The 17500-nt window shown below is 43.9% G+C and overlaps 1 protein-coding gene across 1 annotated transcript in view; it reads right to left on the bottom strand.

Annotated features, from left to right (window-relative positions):
- The window catches only part of LOC143121545 (rho guanine nucleotide exchange factor 26-like), a 30814-nt gene extending 16774 nt beyond the window's left edge, over positions 1–14040 (bottom strand). Inside the window, exons 1-6 of the mRNA XM_076281961.1 lie at positions 13827–14040; positions 12190–13477; positions 11448–11511; positions 10785–10930; positions 6932–6988; positions 6000–6160 (exon numbers count right to left, since the gene is read on the bottom strand). Coding sequence (XP_076138076.1) covers positions 6000–6160; positions 6932–6988; positions 10785–10930; positions 11448–11511; positions 12190–13395 — 1634 coding nt within the window. The 5' untranslated portion in view covers positions 13396–13477; positions 13827–14040. The remainder of the gene's footprint in view (positions 1–5999; positions 6161–6931; positions 6989–10784; positions 10931–11447; positions 11512–12189; positions 13478–13826) is intronic.
- Between the last annotated feature and the right edge of the window lie 3460 nt (positions 14041–17500).

Raw genomic sequence — 17500 nt, 5'->3', positions numbered from 1 at the left:
CCCAGTGTGGCTGGGTGTGTATATGTACGTTCATGTGTATGTGTGTGTGTGTGTGTGTGTGTGTGTTTGGCTACACATGTGCATGACCAGTTTGTGTGTGTGTGTGTGTGTGTGTGTATGACTGCAGTTTGTGTGTATGTGTGTGTAAGTGTGAGAGAGAGAGAGAACAAAGCAGAGAAAGAGAGTGAGTGTGAGTGAGTACGGAGCTCTGAGGACAAACTCCCTGCCTCCCGGGAGGGTGATCATCATGTTCCGCGATGCTTTTTTTGGCGCAAGAGTAAACCATGTTGAAATGTTGAGGGTGAGGAGGGGAGCTCAGAAACAGCAGCTACTACAACAGGGGAGAGTCCAAGGTGGGAGGCACAGCTTAGAAGTCTGCCTCACCACACACATCATGTCCAACTGAGGCTGCCTCCCTCCCAGCTCCGTCCACTGCTAACATCCCGGGAGCCGCACCCCAACAAGCCCTTTCACCGGCAGCTTCCCTGATTGGCTGCTGCGGGGAGGTTCACAGGAGGGTCTGGGGTGGAAGAGGGAGTTCCAAAGAAAACCACAAGTAGCTTCTCAGGAAGGACAGTAAAGCATGCTGCCAAACCAGTGCTACCAGTTCTAACTGGCTCTGACTACAGATGGGATTGCCTTGCTGGGGAGGCTCAAGAGGAAAACATTAACTCAAAACATGTTGGCTCAAAACATTGGATCATGATGCATCTTTAACCTGTTGCTCACACACACACACACACACACACACACACAATAGAGCAGGGGTCTCAAACATCCGGCCCGCGGGCCAAATCCGGCCCGCGACGTATGTCAAAATAATAATGTAATCCGGCCCTTGAGACTATTTTTAATTGCGACAAACAACGATAGGCCTACTGATTAAAATAGACGATAGTTCCAAGTACGGTGACAAATCTCATTTGTAATCTGCTCCACTATGTGCTAGACATCCAGAGCTTCATTCAAACCCAAAATCGCTGCGCAAAGTTTTCAGGAAATACTTGTATTACACGCGCGAAACACAAAGACGCGCATTATGATGCGGAAGCGATGCAGGCCATAGTGTAGCAGAAATTGAAGCAGAAATTAAGCAGAAATAGGCCTACACCAAATGTTGAAAAACGTTTACGTGTAATGAAGTCTTAGGTAGGCTAATTATTCACCTATTCTAAATCTGAAGGAGAATATCCTTTTGGAGATTATGATCGATCGTCTATTGAATGGAGGTGCGTCTGCGTGTATACGACGGTGTCCACTAAGCATACTTATTTCGACCCTCTGCCCAACATAGCTTGGAAGTTGCAGTGGTAATCGTGATGATAGTGTCCGTAATGGACGTGGTACAGACAGCAGGGATAGTAGAAATAGGGCTCTAACCTACAAGGTCATGCACCGCAATATGATGCGAACTTCTGGGTAGGCTACTCAGATTACCCGCGATAGGAACTGATTTGACCAGAATACTTTATTGTAGGCCTTGTGGTTTAGAAACCATATACATCTTAGGTGTTGGTATACATCTTAGGTGTTTTCCTGTTAATTTGTTATGTGGGTAATATGAAAAAAGGAAAGTAAACCTGCTCAAATATGTTCATCCAGTAGGCTATTTACTGAAAGGTGCATAATTTGGTGCTTGCCATCCAGTGGCAAATTAGATGGGTAAATTTACCCCCTTCATAAACTTTTGTTTTACTCAAAGATTTTTACATTTACAGTAGGACTATATCTCTGACCACTTTCAAGCCATGGACTTTTGAAAATTTGATATAAAAATCCAATGGTGTTGCTTTCTTAACCCTGACGCCTATAGTTTGCCAGGTTTAAAAAAGTTATGAGAGGAAAATAGTTTTATTTGGTGTGAAACACACACATACTTTTTATGCTTTTCATTTGTTTTATAATTTGTATTAATATTTATTTTATCATTATTTTATTTATAAGCTAAGGTTGCTAGCACAGGTGTCTAAAACTAGATAAAAACACTTGCACTTTCTGTTTGCAGTTTTGTGTGGTATTTGAAAAAAAGAACATTGCATTTTCAGAAATAGCCGGCCCTCCAATCAGATGACTTTGGCAGAATTGGCCCCAAGCTCATTTGAGTTTGAGACCCCTGCAATAGAGGGTAGCAGGGTGTGAGGGGCAACTCATGAGTGGCATTGTTAATGAAGATAACTGCCATTCAGAGGGACTGACACCATAAAAGTAAAAGTGTGTATAAATGCACCCACACTTAAGTCAATACAGTGTCTCTGTGCGTCATAACTAACCAGCACTTTTCAGAATATGGCCTTCTACACACCAGCCATGTGTATAATGGCATAATTATTTTAACAACAACACGGCAAGTCTGTGAAGTCAAAAGACAACTTCGCTGACTGACAGCAAAATGAGATAGAAGTATGTGTACCTATTTGATACTGCTGTTCATCCAGTCCACCCTGTTCCACCCTGGGGTCGGGTAAGGTGTGCTTGCCTAATGAGAACGCCGCCTCAATCTCTAATACAATTAGAGGAATTTTACTTCAGGCAACAATGTTTTGAACCTGTAAACAGCTTTCTTTCACAGAAATGAAAGCCAATACTAATGTCTCAGGTGGAAACTCAATGGGTAAATAGAGCAGGGTCACAACATGCCTTTTCCAAATAGGCTATGAGCTTGCACTGGTTTTTACAATGCCAAAGTGCCAATCTAAGTAAACAGCGATGTTAAATGCAAAACTCATGTGCCCTACTTAATGTAATACACAACCTTAAAATCAATTCTCCACCCAATCCCAAATGTTTGCAGAGTGCAAAGGTGTGTGTGTGTACTTACTGCAACTCTGTAGCAAACATGCAGATCATCCTCTGCTGTCGTGATCAAGCTCTTTGTAATTGAGTGCCACAGCAACGTCAGCCACTCTTTACCCAATGACCTATGCCTTCAAAACACTTGGCATCAGGGACTGAAAACAGAATAATTTTCCTTTCGGTTTGTTCTGAGCAAAAACATTATTTTTTCCTTCCTGTTCCAGTGTGCAAGGCCTTTCCATTAAATGGTAACTGGTAAATGGTAAATGGTTAGAACGTTATAGAAGAACAGTTAATAACGTTCCTTTAAAAATTACAATACAATTTACAAAAAATTACAATGTCTTTACAGATTGATTTATGGCCGGTGGCACAATACAATAAGCTTTTATTATGCCTAACAGCCTTAAAGCTTAAATCAAAGCACATTAGCTATCAAGGCGAACTGTTAAAATCACTGTGCTTGAATTCAGGCGTGGGTTGTGATCTGAAAGAAGGCAAGTAGGCCTATATAATATTAGATCTTAAAAAAGGCCTGATAGCCTAACTTCAGGCACAGAAAATGTCCTTGCTTTAAGCCCTGTAATAGCCTAACCTATGTGTGGTTCTACCAACTGCATGACAGGCCTATAGATATTGTCCTAGTGTCTCTGGCAGCCTAAGTTATTTCACACAATGTTTCAATAATTTAGGCTGCATACTTGGAAGGCACTTAGATAGTGTTGGATATAAAAATCCTTTTTATCAACTAGCAGTTCTAGCCTATTACAGGGGAGACATTGATTCATAAAATCTGACTATATTCATCCTATAAGGGGTCTGGGGAACACTGTGTGGGCAGGTGACTTTCCAAGCCTATGGACTTTTGAATAATATTCAAACAAAGGTTAATCGGAACGATAAATACTGCTATTAACCGGCTATCTAAAACTGGAAAAAAAAGTTTTTTTCTCCAGAAGAAGTGAAATTGGTTTTGTTCCCGTTTTTGGTTACGTTCATCCAAAAATTGTGTTCGTTTCTGTTTTTTGTTTTCGTTCTTTGAACGGTTTCTAATCCCTGGTGTGTATGCCTACAGTGGTCCAGGTCCGGCTCATGACACTGTTGAGTGTGAGTATGCATGTAACTGGCCTGAGCAATGAGCTAGCAGAGTGAGCACATGCTCAGCGTACTAGTCATTAGTCCTGATCCAGCTCCTGACACAACGCTGCCTGTTACCAGAGAGCCAGCTGCAGAGACAGGGCACCAACAGAGAGCCCTTGCACAACACACGACACACACTGCAGCTCCACAGCATGAAGGACAACAGTGTCTCCTGTGCTTCAGGGACAAGACATGTTGCAGATGGGACGGCATGAAGAAGGACACACAAACCATCAAAAGGACATGCACACACATACAGTACACACACACACACACACACACACACATACACACGCGCGCACACGCACACACGCACACACACACACACACACACACACGCACACACACACACACACACACACACACACAGCTGGCCGTCTGGTACTGTAAGCTAACCTATTATGAGACAGAAGCGGATGTGAACATGGTGTTCCTATAAACAGACAGCAGTGTCTGTGTAACTGTGTGTGTGTGTGTGTCTGAGCGAGCCAGAGAGATAGAGACAGACAGAGACTGAGAGAGACAAAGGATGTCTTGGAATGACCCTTCAGAGCTTTCATACAGCGCTATGAGGATGAGCATAGCATGAAGCTCCATGTCCGCTTTCCAGCAACGGAGGGGCCTTTGTTATTAGGACTAGTGGTGTAACAATGCATGACATTTGTTAAGGATACACAAGGACACAACATACACAACAAGGACACGCAAGGACACATCTCCTATCTGTGCACACATGTGTACGGCCACATAAAAGACCATTTACAGCACATGTTCCCGTACACTCTTACGCAATAGACAATAAAAGGTGATAAACAAGTTTTGATAATCTGGTTGTCTACGAAACGCAGCTGTAGGACAGTGTGTCCATTGCATACAAAGAGCCCCAAAGAGCGCACTGAGGATCGGATGTCCATCGTGGTGCTGGCACAGTGACAGTCCTATGTCAGTAAATGGTGAGTATACTATGCAGCCATACATGTGCACGCTGGCTGACCCATAGAGGAATTGCAAAACCATTTCACTTGTGACACTGTTAACGTCCCAGTTGCAAAATGTTTTTGCACCTCTCACCGACAACCTGGTCCAGGCAGTGTGTAAAGCCTGGCTCTGGCACATACCAATGAGCCAAACTCCCACACAGACATGTTTATCATAAGTGTGTGTGTGTGTGTGTGTGTGTTTACAACCACATATTTTACTTTGTTCAGTAGGTGTCAGATAAAAAATATTAATGTATAATTACATTAGTGTTACACCGCCCCTCCTCCAAATAAAAAATATAAAAGTATACAAGTACAAACATGTGTCTGGGAGTCTACAGTGCAAGTCACACAGTAAAATTCTGTAGATTCCAAGTCAGTAATGCAAGTGACTGATAATGAGGACTTCCTGTTCCCAAAACTGATCAGAGCTCCAGTAAGCTCCAGAGCTCCAGTAGCAGCAATGTAACTGTTGTAACAGTTGTTACTAAGTTATTAGACATGCTTGTCTTGTCACTACTCATCCTGCCCAACCACAGGTAGGCAAATGGGTCGCACAAGTCAGGACAAAATCCTCTAGAATGACACATGCCGACCAAACCAGTAACAGAGACCTACCCAAAATGACTCAGTCTATGCTGTGCACCCCGTGAATGCAAAAACAAACAAACTCAACTACACACACACTCACACTCACACACCTTCACTTTCACTCACTGTCTCTCGCTCACTTTTTCCCTCTTTGTCTGTTGTCTGTCTCTCTCTCTCTCTCTCTCTCTCTCTCTCTCTCTCTCTCTCTCTCACACACACACACACACACACACAAGAAAAACAACAGCATCAACTTAATTGCACTGCCTCCTGACATTCTCTGGCGCTGTTCCCCGGTCCCCCAGGTGGTGCACAAAATTGCCTGTCGCTGCACAAGACGGCACTAAGGCACCAGGCTAAGGCTGGCAAAGCACGGCGCTGTCTGAGCGCTTTCAGGTAAACCCACAAAATCCAGCTCAGGTGGATCACCCGGACCGTGGAGAGCAGCAGACAGAGGGCTGCTCAGCAAGTGCTTAGGATCAGAGTGATGCTCACTTTTTACTGGCCTCACACACATCCACGATGTTGGAGAACAGGTGGTGGCTCTCCGTCTTGGTCATGATCTCGCCGAGCTCTGCCGAGTTCTTAAACAAGCGGATGAGGATTTCCAGACTGTGCAGGTAGCTGTGCTCGGAGGAGATGACTTCAAAGATGGCCTGGAGAGAGAGAGAGAAAATTGGCATTAGAAATATGGTTCCAATGTTATTATGTGGTTAGGACATGCCACATGCCACGTGCCTCTTGAAATGAAACAGACCGGTGTTCAGCGATTCATCTGGAGGTGGATGTTAATTAACATTCCGAACATATCTGTCTATTATTGCTCAACTTGTTTGAGAACACTTACAGTACTGTAAGTGTTCTCAAACAAGTTGAGCAATAATGGACAGTTTTCTTCCTATGTCTAGAATTCACTAGAATAACAATGATTTGTGTTGTATATTTGTAGGAGTGAACTGATTTAAGAGCCACAACTAGCCCTGATTCCATCTGTTTTGAAACACAAGCTCATGGCCTTCTTTCTGCTCCTTTTCCCGTGCTTATCTTGTTTGTTTATATCTTTAATGAGTTTACGTGAAGCTGAAACTCCCATATAAACAATATACACATTTCAAAAAAGTGGTTCCTTGTTCCTTCCTCTCTCGCTCTCTTTCTCTCTCTTGCTCTCTCTCACGCTCTCTCTCTCTCTCGTTCTCTTGCGCTCTCTCTCTCCTTTTGTTTGTGTCACAAGGGAAAAGCATGAGGGAAAGGAGATGGCGAGAGAATAAGATAAATATTAGATAAACATAATAAACATGGCCCTGGCCTCTCTATACCTCACTGTCCTTGGTCCCTGATAGCTGGTAATGGAATGTGCAACTCTAACTCTGGATCTGAAGGTGTTTCAGTGAGGGAACTGGGCTTTGGGTGGATGGGGGTGCTCATACCTCCTGCCTCTTTCGTTCCTCTGGGCTCAACTTCTCAGCGGCTCCACTCTTCTTCACCTTGAACACAGACAGAGACGAAGACACACACACATACACACACACACACACACACTCCGTGATTAGATTACAGTGCATTAAGCCAGTCCATTAAAACAGTCCCAAACAGTCCCATCTTCACCACTTTAGGCCTCCTCTATTTGAGTCTCAGTCAGAGGCGCAGGCCGCTGCTCTGGGCCTGTATAAGTGCTGCAGTGTTTAGGTGCGACCTGACAAAGACAACCCGTCTGTGTGGCTCCACTGGAACAAAGAGGCGTTTCTCAGAGCAGGCCGTCATGGCACTCAGACAAGAGACTCTCCGCTGGGCAGCTCATAGTGGGGGCAGGGTGCACCACACAGACATATAGTCTAGGCAATCTGTGTAAATCACCCAAACCAAAACTAATTTGCAATAGAAATTGTTTTTTGTTGTATTCATATCATGAAACCTTTCCAAAACCAATACTTTTGGCAATCATAAAACTGCAAAACAATGACTGGTGTGTAATCACACCCACTCACACCAAACTTACGTTTCCTACGAATTTAACCATCAGTTTCTTGAAAACTTCAACCATCAGTTTCTTGAATCAGCAGAATACATAGAAACTGTTATGTGGTTCCCTAATATGGAGGTTTCTCTGAACTAGTGTTAGTAATCTGATATAATAATATTTACTATATATGTGCACGTGTGTGTGTGTGTGTGTGTGTGTGTGTGTGTGTGTGTGTGTGTGTGTGGGTGTGGGTGTGCATGTGTGTGTGTGTGTGTGTGTGTGTGTGCGTGCATGTGTGTGTGTGTTTATGTGTACGTGCGTGCATGACAACAGTGCAGTGATCACATGGCTGGCAAGGGCGTGTAGACGTACTGAATATGGCCTACAGTGAGAGCCGATCACGTTACTTCTATGCGTTGGTGGCTACCTGAGGCACATTCTGTTAATTCTTAACCAGGTCAGGCAAACAAGTCCGTAAAGGCAGGGCTGCATTTCAAAGGAAACCTGTGCTCTTTGTACAAAAAACTTTATCCTCCAGTTCACACAGGCCATCGGCTTCGACCCAGGATTAGATTGAACACAATATTCCAGGGGAAATGAGTGTGCAGAGAGGTTCCTGTAGCGGGGTCAGAATGATAGGATATAACTTTATATCTAACGTTTGGAGGTCTGTTAAAACTATATAATGACCGCTGCAAAGTATATAATGACCACTGTCAATGGCAATAGGTTTTGTGCTATTGATTTATGTTTAAATATCATTCCGCAAGTAGTCCGTTTGCTTATCCTTATTGCCACGCAACACCTGAAACTGTCAAGTTCTATTTGTGTGGCAAACTATGTTATCTCTGCAGAAACCACAAAACCATAACAAAATCATTTTAAAAGACCCATTGTGTGAAGTTTCTTTTCTCGTTTTGGCAAGTAGCCGCATAGTAAGTGGGATAATGTAATGCCCAACGGTCATTGTAGGAAAATAAGTCCCTTCAAGACGAAGCAAGACCCCTCCGCAGTAGGGACTTATTTTCCAATAATGACCGGCGAACAATACATTATCCCTTACTTATTTACAGACATACATCAGATGATTAATTTGCCTATCCCCCACCATACATCCAGCCTTACACTCTTTTAATGTCCTAGAAAGATCATCCATGCACAAATAAAAAAAAAACGGTGACAATATTCCACCTTGTCTAACCCCATTGGTAACTGGGAAAGGAACAATGTTTTTTTTACCTGCGGCCTCCTCTGCCATCATGTTTGTGTATCCTCCTCCCGTGATTCTCACACCTGGAGCCAGAGCCACTGCCTCATCTCCCCGCTCCATTGCCATCCACTCAGTTCAAAATATATTTGCTCAAACCAGCAAAATAAATAAGCAAATCTCTCTATCTCTGTCTTCCTCTCTCTCCACCCATCTCTTATCCTACTACTCCTCTCTTTCTTTTTTCTTTCTTTCTTTCTTTCTTTCTTTCTTTTTCTCTCTCTCCATCTCTCTCTCCCCCATGTCTCTCTGTGTCTTTTGGTGTCTCTCTTTCCCTCTGTGCAGTCTACTTGAATTGATTGTTTTATTCTTTCAAGAACTCCCCTATCCTGAACAAACCCAAAGAGGAAATCAAATGAACCAGGGTGGCAAGAAAAGTCAGGAGATCTTGTAAACATCATTACTGTCTTGGCAACCCATGTCTAGCCAACCTGAACTTCAACCTACATCTGGGGATTGCTGAAGGCACTAATGCAGGTGTGGCTGACACAAGTCTCAGAGAGAGAGCAGAACAAAGCCACATGGTCTGGGCCCACTGCTTCATGACCAGGAAAAAAACATTTCTGAGAAACAGAAAGTAATACAAGAATTCTGCCCCTGTGTGCACTCCATAAAACAACAGCAACAACATGACACGGTAGAGCTGAAGTTGTGGTTGATACACATCGTCGACTTTCAGTATGAAACTCACATTGACACACATGCATCTTAAATTAAATAACATGCTACACAGGGCACCGTGGCCAAGTGCAGAGAACAAATATTGCCATTCTGTGTCTAATCTCTTATATCAACTCTTGACATATAACCTTTGACATAACAATCAGCATGAATGTTTGCCTCAAGACCTAATCTGACCCCACCAGCCAAATCCATCAATTGGAGAGAGGAAATATCATTCAAAATGTATTTTCTCATTCCAAGGTCCAGATCACCAAGGCTTCTGCTGTTGGTTTGGAGCCATATTTGGATTTAGAACATGTCCGAGTAACTTGAAAAATGCACACGAGAAGGTGTTTAGAAAGAATTTATAGGCACATTATTCACTTAACAGAAAGCCTGAAGTCAGAATCAGATTAGTAGTGTAACTTAGTACTGTTATTGCTTTCAGGACCAAAAACTCTTTATCAAAATTCCCTCCAGCTCTGGGTCCTCCGAGGCCCCAGGTGCGCACACCTGTCACTGCTCAGAGCTCTGTTCCCTGGGCTGATCAACTCCTGACCATCCCTCCTGCCAAAACATACAACTTACAGACACTGGAGACCACAGCTCAGAAATCCCAAAAATGTTCCTTAATTTGGTCCTCTGCTCCCCACCCTTCTCCACCATGCTGCTGTCCACACAAATCCTTTTCTTTCACTCTCTGTTTACCATACACGTTTTCTTCCCTGTTACTATAACTCATTAAATTTGGGTTTCACTCCCAGGTTCTTTTCTTTCACTCTCTCGTTCTCTTTGTCCCCATTTCAGTATTTTGTTCTCCTTTTGTTTTGGCCTTTCTGTCTGTCTCCTCTCTGTGCAAGTGTACCTCCTGCTCGCTCTGACTGGCTTCCAAAACATTCCTTAAGCCTTGGCAGGCGCCCCTAAACTGCTCCAGATACAAGTAAATAAAAACAAAAGGGAGCGCAGCAGTTAAGTGGAAAATGGCATTACGAGACTCCCGCCATTCCAGCCTCCAACTCCGTTACATAATACTGTAATAGGAGGCAGCAAAGCTTATCCATTAACATTTTTTTCCCCTTTCTGAAGCGAAGAGTTCTGCCCTGGACCTAATGCTGTGCTGTGTGAATGCCCCATCATCCATGGATATTAAGCTTGGTGGCCCAGCTCCATTCTTCTCTCGTACTGTGAAGACAGTGAAGAGAGGTTGGGACGCAGTGCCCTTTTCTGCCACGCCAACCCTATTAGCCCACATGGGCCCTGCGCTCTTAGTGCCGCAGACCTTTTTGTGCGTGTTACTGCATTTAAGAGTCCAGTGAAAAGACGCACATGGTGAAGGCAGGAGCATCGACAACACAGTGAGTGGGCTTGTGTGTTTGTGTTTCGGGCTCACCACACTGAGCTGACTCCAGGACGTGCGGATGGGCTTGTACTGGACCACGATGCGGTTATCAGGCTTGGGCTCCCTGGACTCTGCATCCTCATCGGAGTCATTGTGCAGGGCTTTCTCCTGGTAGTTCTGGTACAGGACCTCATCCTCTGAAACAGGCCAGTTACATAAGCAGATTAACACCACAGAGACCACCACAGGAAGTCATATTCACTTCTGTTGAATGCCCAAATTAAAACACAAGGACGAAGGTAGCTGTTATTTCATTCACTTTAACGTAAATTATATACTCATAAACCTATTTATATTTTTGACAGAAAGCATGTATTAGATTTTTGTGTCACTGTTCCAATATAAATTATATAAACTATATAAACCAATATAAACTATTAATGAACACATTGATGACAGACACCATTACAACATACATTCCACAATGTGTCAGTGTTCCCTTGACATTAGTCTGAAGGTGAGAAACTCAAACGCTAAACCAGCCGGAGGAATGACTGCAGACCCTTGGCATGCTGAATAATGTGTCTACCTGAGGATCAAAGCATTCCTTAGCCCCTGTGACAAATGGCCAACAAGGCTACAGGACGTTTGGGTCGTCCAACCGTTTCCCCTTTTAGAGCCAGTGTCCTAAAGTTAAGCATGTGCCGTGCTTACCTTCGCTGTCAAATGTCCGCTGGGACGGAATTCCTTTTTTCTTGTCTGGACTCTGGACTGGACTCTGGAACAAAAGAAAAATACATGATTAGTCGGGTCTGAGTTTAGATTAGATGGAGATTTAACTTTCCATATTGAAGAAGTATTTTATATTTAAAGATATGTGTTATAAGTTCATGACGTGAAGTATGATTCCTATATGTTTTTAGAGACCTTTTCCATGAGGGTTTCCTCTCTCCCTCCTCACATAAATTGGGCCCTCGGTCACTTTGTCCACAAACACAGAGTGCTCCTGAGTTTTTCTCATGGGGCTGTAACATTCTAAGGGCTGGCTAAAGCAGACGTCTGCCCCACACACCTGCCAATAACCTCTCACCTGCCTGACCTTTTACACAGACCTCTCTCCCAGTCTGACCGTGACATTTTGACATGTTCAAATTGAGCCTACCAGTTGGGAAGTGCTCAAGGCACAACAAAGAGCAAGGACTCTTCAGACCCCAAATAGCAAAGCCACTCCTAAGGGCCAGGAGAGTTCAATGGTCCAAGACCAAAGAAAAACACACAAACCAAAGTACAAGCATGCCAAGCTTAAAATGAACCATGTGATGCTTATGATCAGATTATTGTTTAATCAGAGTATAACAAAAGGACACTGCATATCCATACCTGCTTAATGCATCTTAAGTACGAAACTATGAAACTCACTATTTATGTGGTGATGACTGATGAGTGATCTACACACCTTGATTTTCCCAGGGCTGGATGGGTGTTCCCGATCCTCTACCACTCCCCTGAGCACTGGCTGTGACAAGCGTTTAGTCTTCAGATCTGTGGGGGATTCATCCAGCTCCACCCCACTGACCACGGCCCGCCTGTAGGACGTGGAGCGCAGGCCTCTCCTGAGCAGCCCAGGGCTGTCCTCCCCCTCGGCCTCCAGCTCGGTGCTCGTGGCGAAGAATGAGCCGGTTTCCACCATGCTGCGGGCCCGCAACGCCCGTTGGCCAGGGTCCAGGAGCCCTCCGGGGCCCTTGGTGTGGGCACCAGAGTGTCCGGTTTTCAGGGGGCGAGTGTCTGACACCAGACCCTGGGGGATGAGCTGCTGGGTGCCCATCTTCAGCGCAGCGAGACTCTGGGTGCTCAGGACCACCGAGGGGGAGAGCTTCCCCTCAGACACCGGGGAGGACTTTGGGGCCTGGTGCAGAAGCACCTCACCAACGGACACTCCATCATCAGGTGACGGGGTGCGGGGCGTCGGCGGATCGGAGAGGGAGCTCGGGGTGGAGGACAGGGACATGGCGCTGGAGGATGAGCTGCGGGATGAGGTGCGGAGAGACGGGGACGAGGCCCCACTGTCCTGCCGATGGCACTGAGGTGCGACGCTCAGGTTGTGGGGGGGTGTGCCGTACGCCGTCCGCATGTGGTCTGGAGAGGACGCAGAATCCCCAAACACTATCTGGTCTCTCTGCGATGTGACAGTGTGTGGGCTAGACAGGTTCTTGTTGTCAGCCCAAGGCTTGCCATCCACACACACGGAGGCCCCATTTGCCATTCTGGTTGTACCAGCTGTTAGGTTTGCCTTGCTCTCTGCGCATTGCTTATTGTCCTCTCGTCTCTTAGAAAAGGATAATCTCCCGTTGGATGAATGTCCAATGCTGATGCTTCTTACTACCCGTGTCTTCCGACTTGGTTTGTTCAAGACATGTTTCAAGACCATGGTGCTTCCAGCTGGCTTTGCAACTATCTTTTCTGCGGGCTGCGTCAGAGTAAACGCACATTTATCCTCCACAGGAAAATCCGTCGTATGGACCCCGTCGATCTGGTAACTCAGGGGTCTAGATTTAAGTTTCAAGTCTCTAGACCCAGTATTGGTGGGGCGTTTTTTCCAAAGCGGAGTGATATTGTTGTTTGATAAATCCACATCGTTTCCGTAGTCCATCTTGAGTGGCATTCAGTTGTCACTTGAAAGCGATGGTCGACACAAAAACTCACAGAGCAAACATTGCTGTGGCTCGGCGAGTTACAATGACTGCCTAAACCAAGGAGAGGAAAAGATTTGCATGAAACTGAAGTAGGACAATAACTGAGGTGCTCTGCAACTTTCTCTGGTTACACATTAACGATAAGACCGAGTTGAGTCAGGTTTTTCTCGCATGTCACAGAGAGAAGACAACATATCAGGACTGTCATTCTCTGTGGCAGCCAGTATGACCAATTTGACTCTCAGTTTACCTCTACTGATTGTACAGTTATAAACATTGCTGGGACATTGAAGTCTACTCCCGAGAAAGACGGCATTATAAAGGAAAAAATCAAGTGAGGCTATCCTGAGATCACACGGGCTACTACAACACCCTGAAAACAACAGATGAAAAGACTTACCTATTATACACGATCAACGCTGAAATCGCGACATCATCGTTTTTATGTTGCACATAAGTGTCTAAACCTGCTGAGGTGGGATACTTTCCAAACTTTAGGACACTATGATCCCGTTAAATAACTCAGGAGTAACTCAGTATCCCGTTCAATAACTCAGCAGTGTCCGGATACATAACCATCCCGCGCGTAGCCAAAGCGCAAACTAAAGTCAACCTAGGCAGGCAGGCAGAACTTTTCCAAGTTCAAGTGACGCAACAGGCAACAGGCGCAGCATTTAGGTCTATAAACTCGTCATGGCAATATGGATTGGTCTGTTACATAAATGTACCATCTTAATTAACGATATCAGAACTTGCAATATCAGAGTACTTTATGCGTAGCCAAAGTTTGGAGATCGAAGAGGTCATTTTTAAACTTTCCTACAGTAGTAATAAACTTGAGTATGACGATTACTCCATCTAGTGGTAGAAAACATTTTTGCAGAAGAGGATTTGTCTGACAATGGGAGCGTTGGACAGATAATGCAATGGAAAATGTGACTCTGGCGGATAGAAATCATTCTTCTAGCCATATATTCGTGCCGTCTTTGACATTCATTTTGTCAAAAATAAAATCATTAGTTTTGTGCTAATAGATATATCTGTAATATAGACCATATGATGACATCATATGACTATGCCACGTACATAGATAAGTTGGGCTGAGTGGGTCTAGCGCAGCCGAAAACTTAACGGTGTAGTAACAACAAAGCCAAATGGTGCCAGCAATTAAAATAAATTGATTTTACAAAACAACTTGTCAACAACCTTGTTGACCGCGAGATGGAGACATTACGCAAGTATTAAACGCGTTCACATGTGCGCTATTCATGGGTTTCACCCTTTCCACAGGTGTATAAAAAAGCGCCATGATTATGAATGTAGACTGCATGGTGCTTGATTAATACACCTGTGGAAAGGGACCTGATGAAACCCATGAATAGACTTGTGGCCTGCAACCCTGCTGGAATTGAGGAAAATAATAGACCAATTTCACAGTGTCCGGCCTCATTGATGTTAATGATACCTTAAACGTCTTCCTGTTTCTGTCTTTCCTGTGGACTTTTCTTTTGCTGTCTATGGGACAAGTGCTCTTTCACAGGAAGTTGATTTACACAGCGGCCCCATCTTGTGAAATGGGCTAATTGTACTGTATAGGAGCACAATTTTAAATATGGGTTCCAGTTGTAACCTGGCCTGAGGGTTCATCAGTCTGCTGTAGGCTGTCGTTTAGGTTTAGTGCCACCAGAAGCACCAACATTCTGTTCATGACTCAACTATTCCAAATATGTTTCAATGTGAGCTCTCCATCCTGCATGCACTTTGTTTCATGTTTTCACTAAAATAGGCCTATTGGCCCCCTTGCAAGATACATGTTCTTGGGGAAAAAGGGAACCACTTTGAAGCTAAAAAATATGTATATTCTGTTTGTATTTACCATTTTATAACCCAAACATCTCTTTGTAGCCTTTTTATACATCTGAGTGTAACAGAGTTATATGTGCCCTTCTGAGCTAGGGCGCATGCCTTGTGGAGAGGCAAACTCCACACTCCCACACAGTATTGTCTCTGTGAGTGCTGTAAGAGTCTATATGCTTGGGGCTGCGTGTTTGAAGAGCTCTCCTCAGAATGCTCCCCACACACATACAGATATGGCTGCAGAGGCCTGCAGGCACAAAAAAAGACAGCAGCACAAATGCAAATGCAAATGCAAACAAAACAGCACTTTTTTTAGAGTTTAAATTCTCACCAATGATGGGGAATGATTTAGAGGAATCAATCACTGTAGTGATTTCTTCTCCGGAATATTCTATGAATAACTGCTCTGTTGGGTGTCGTGGGTGACGTATGTAACAGTCTATGTGTGTATGTATGTGTTTGTTCTTCCATTTCACTGGTTACGTTGCAAGTCACCACCCTCCAACACTGTGGATGAGACAGTGTTCTGCATGCTTGGTGTCAGTATGTAAGTTGGGTCTCAGATGCTAATCAATACTAACACTTACATTTGATAAGCCATATGAAAAAGCTTGCCTTAGTTGGGTGGGTGATGTCAGTTTACCATCATGAAGTAGGTTATTTCATGTCCTTCAATGTCAGAAGCCTATTCTCCTTTTATGTGTCCTTTTGGTGAAATCTCATTCTAAACCAAATGAGGAGAGGGAACAACATCATCACATTGTCACCATGCTGAAATATTGTCTCCCTTTGAGCACTTTCCACAGACCCACTCTTCTCTCATAATTGTGCAAAGTGCATTTGCCAGCCAAAGTGATGTTATTTTCAGCCAAAGTGCTGCTAGCTGTGTGACTTGAGATATTAACTAGAAAAGTTTGAATGCATCTCCATGGTATTGTCATCACTCAGGAGCCTCATTCCAGCCACTCTGGTCCTCTCATGCTGTCTCAAGTACAGCCAGCATCCACCGTGCCTGCTGATCCCAGCCTCTGCTGTTGTTATAGAAACAAGCTCTCTTATGGCAAAAAGTGTGTTTAAAAAGATTATATTTGGTTACACTTCAGATGTACTGATGACTGGAAAAGGCTCAAGTTTCTCAAAAGGGAGTGTGTGTGTGTGTGTGTGTGTGTGTGTGTGTGTGTGTGTGTGTGTGTGTGTGTGTGTGTGAGTGTGAGAGAGAGAGAGAGAGAGAGACTGCAGATATTATACAGATATAACTCCCATGGGGAGTTAGGTGTTAGGGGCTCCATATTGTGCTCATTATATTGTCAGCAGCTCTGTGAGTGCTTCATTTATTAATTATTTTCTTAGTGCGTGTCCTCTTATATAATATCATATACTGTAGGTTCTTCATCTTATACACACTGCTCCTCTCTGACCCACCAGAGACATCTGCCATGTTTTCCAACATGTACTTACAACTATTGTCTGTATTTTGTTGTCTTATGTATGTTACAGAGGAAATTGTTGTCTAGTCACATTGTCTAGTCATTGTACTGGGATGTGAATGTGACACAGATAGAGTTCCTCTGTTTCACCAGAGGAAACTGACATCTCCTTTGTGGGGACTTCAGTTCCCTCCTGTGAGTAAAAAACATCCCCCTGTAAGTGGAAATTGTTGATTAGACACAGAAGAGAAAAGAACAGGTCCAACAGGTCAGGATTTTCCTTTATATTAATTTGATCCCCACACACATTATTAAGATCAGATAACAGACAGACAGTCTCTAAGGTCATACAGGGGACAGTTTTATATCAGACATTGGTTCAGTGGAGAAGAGGAAGGAAAACTCTATCTGCGTCTTTGTTTTGGATTCTGGGTATTATTGGCCTATTGCTCTCCTTTTGAGCTTACGCGTGCGTCATTTGACATTTTCAATAATGTGTGTAACTTAAACTGACTGTGATGGTCATGGTGGAATTCAACACTCAGATCTGGCTCCTTGGTGGAACACATAGACTTAAAGGATTCGTGTTTATTTCACTCTGGTAATTGTTGTTAAGCTGACATTTTTTCATGTGCATCTTTTATTATTTGGCCTGAAATCCAATAATTGACTCTGTTTATGAGACTGTACTTGCAATGATGATTCTTTAAATAAAAAAGGGCAAATTATTTTTCACTATAGATACATTTTACTTTATTTTTTATGTGAGTCTCCCCGATTTTATTCTTAA

This window comes from Alosa pseudoharengus, unplaced genomic scaffold (assembly GCF_046254945.1).
Source record: "Alosa pseudoharengus isolate Yale_2024_CS ecotype anadromous, Long Island Sound unplaced genomic scaffold, YU_APseudo_1.1 YU_APseudo_1.1_scf_13, whole genome shotgun sequence".
Taxonomy (NCBI): domain Eukaryota; kingdom Metazoa; phylum Chordata; class Actinopteri; order Clupeiformes; family Clupeidae; genus Alosa; species Alosa pseudoharengus.
Note: the sequence above shows the minus strand (reverse complement) of the source record. Positions and strands in the feature narration are given on the sequence as shown.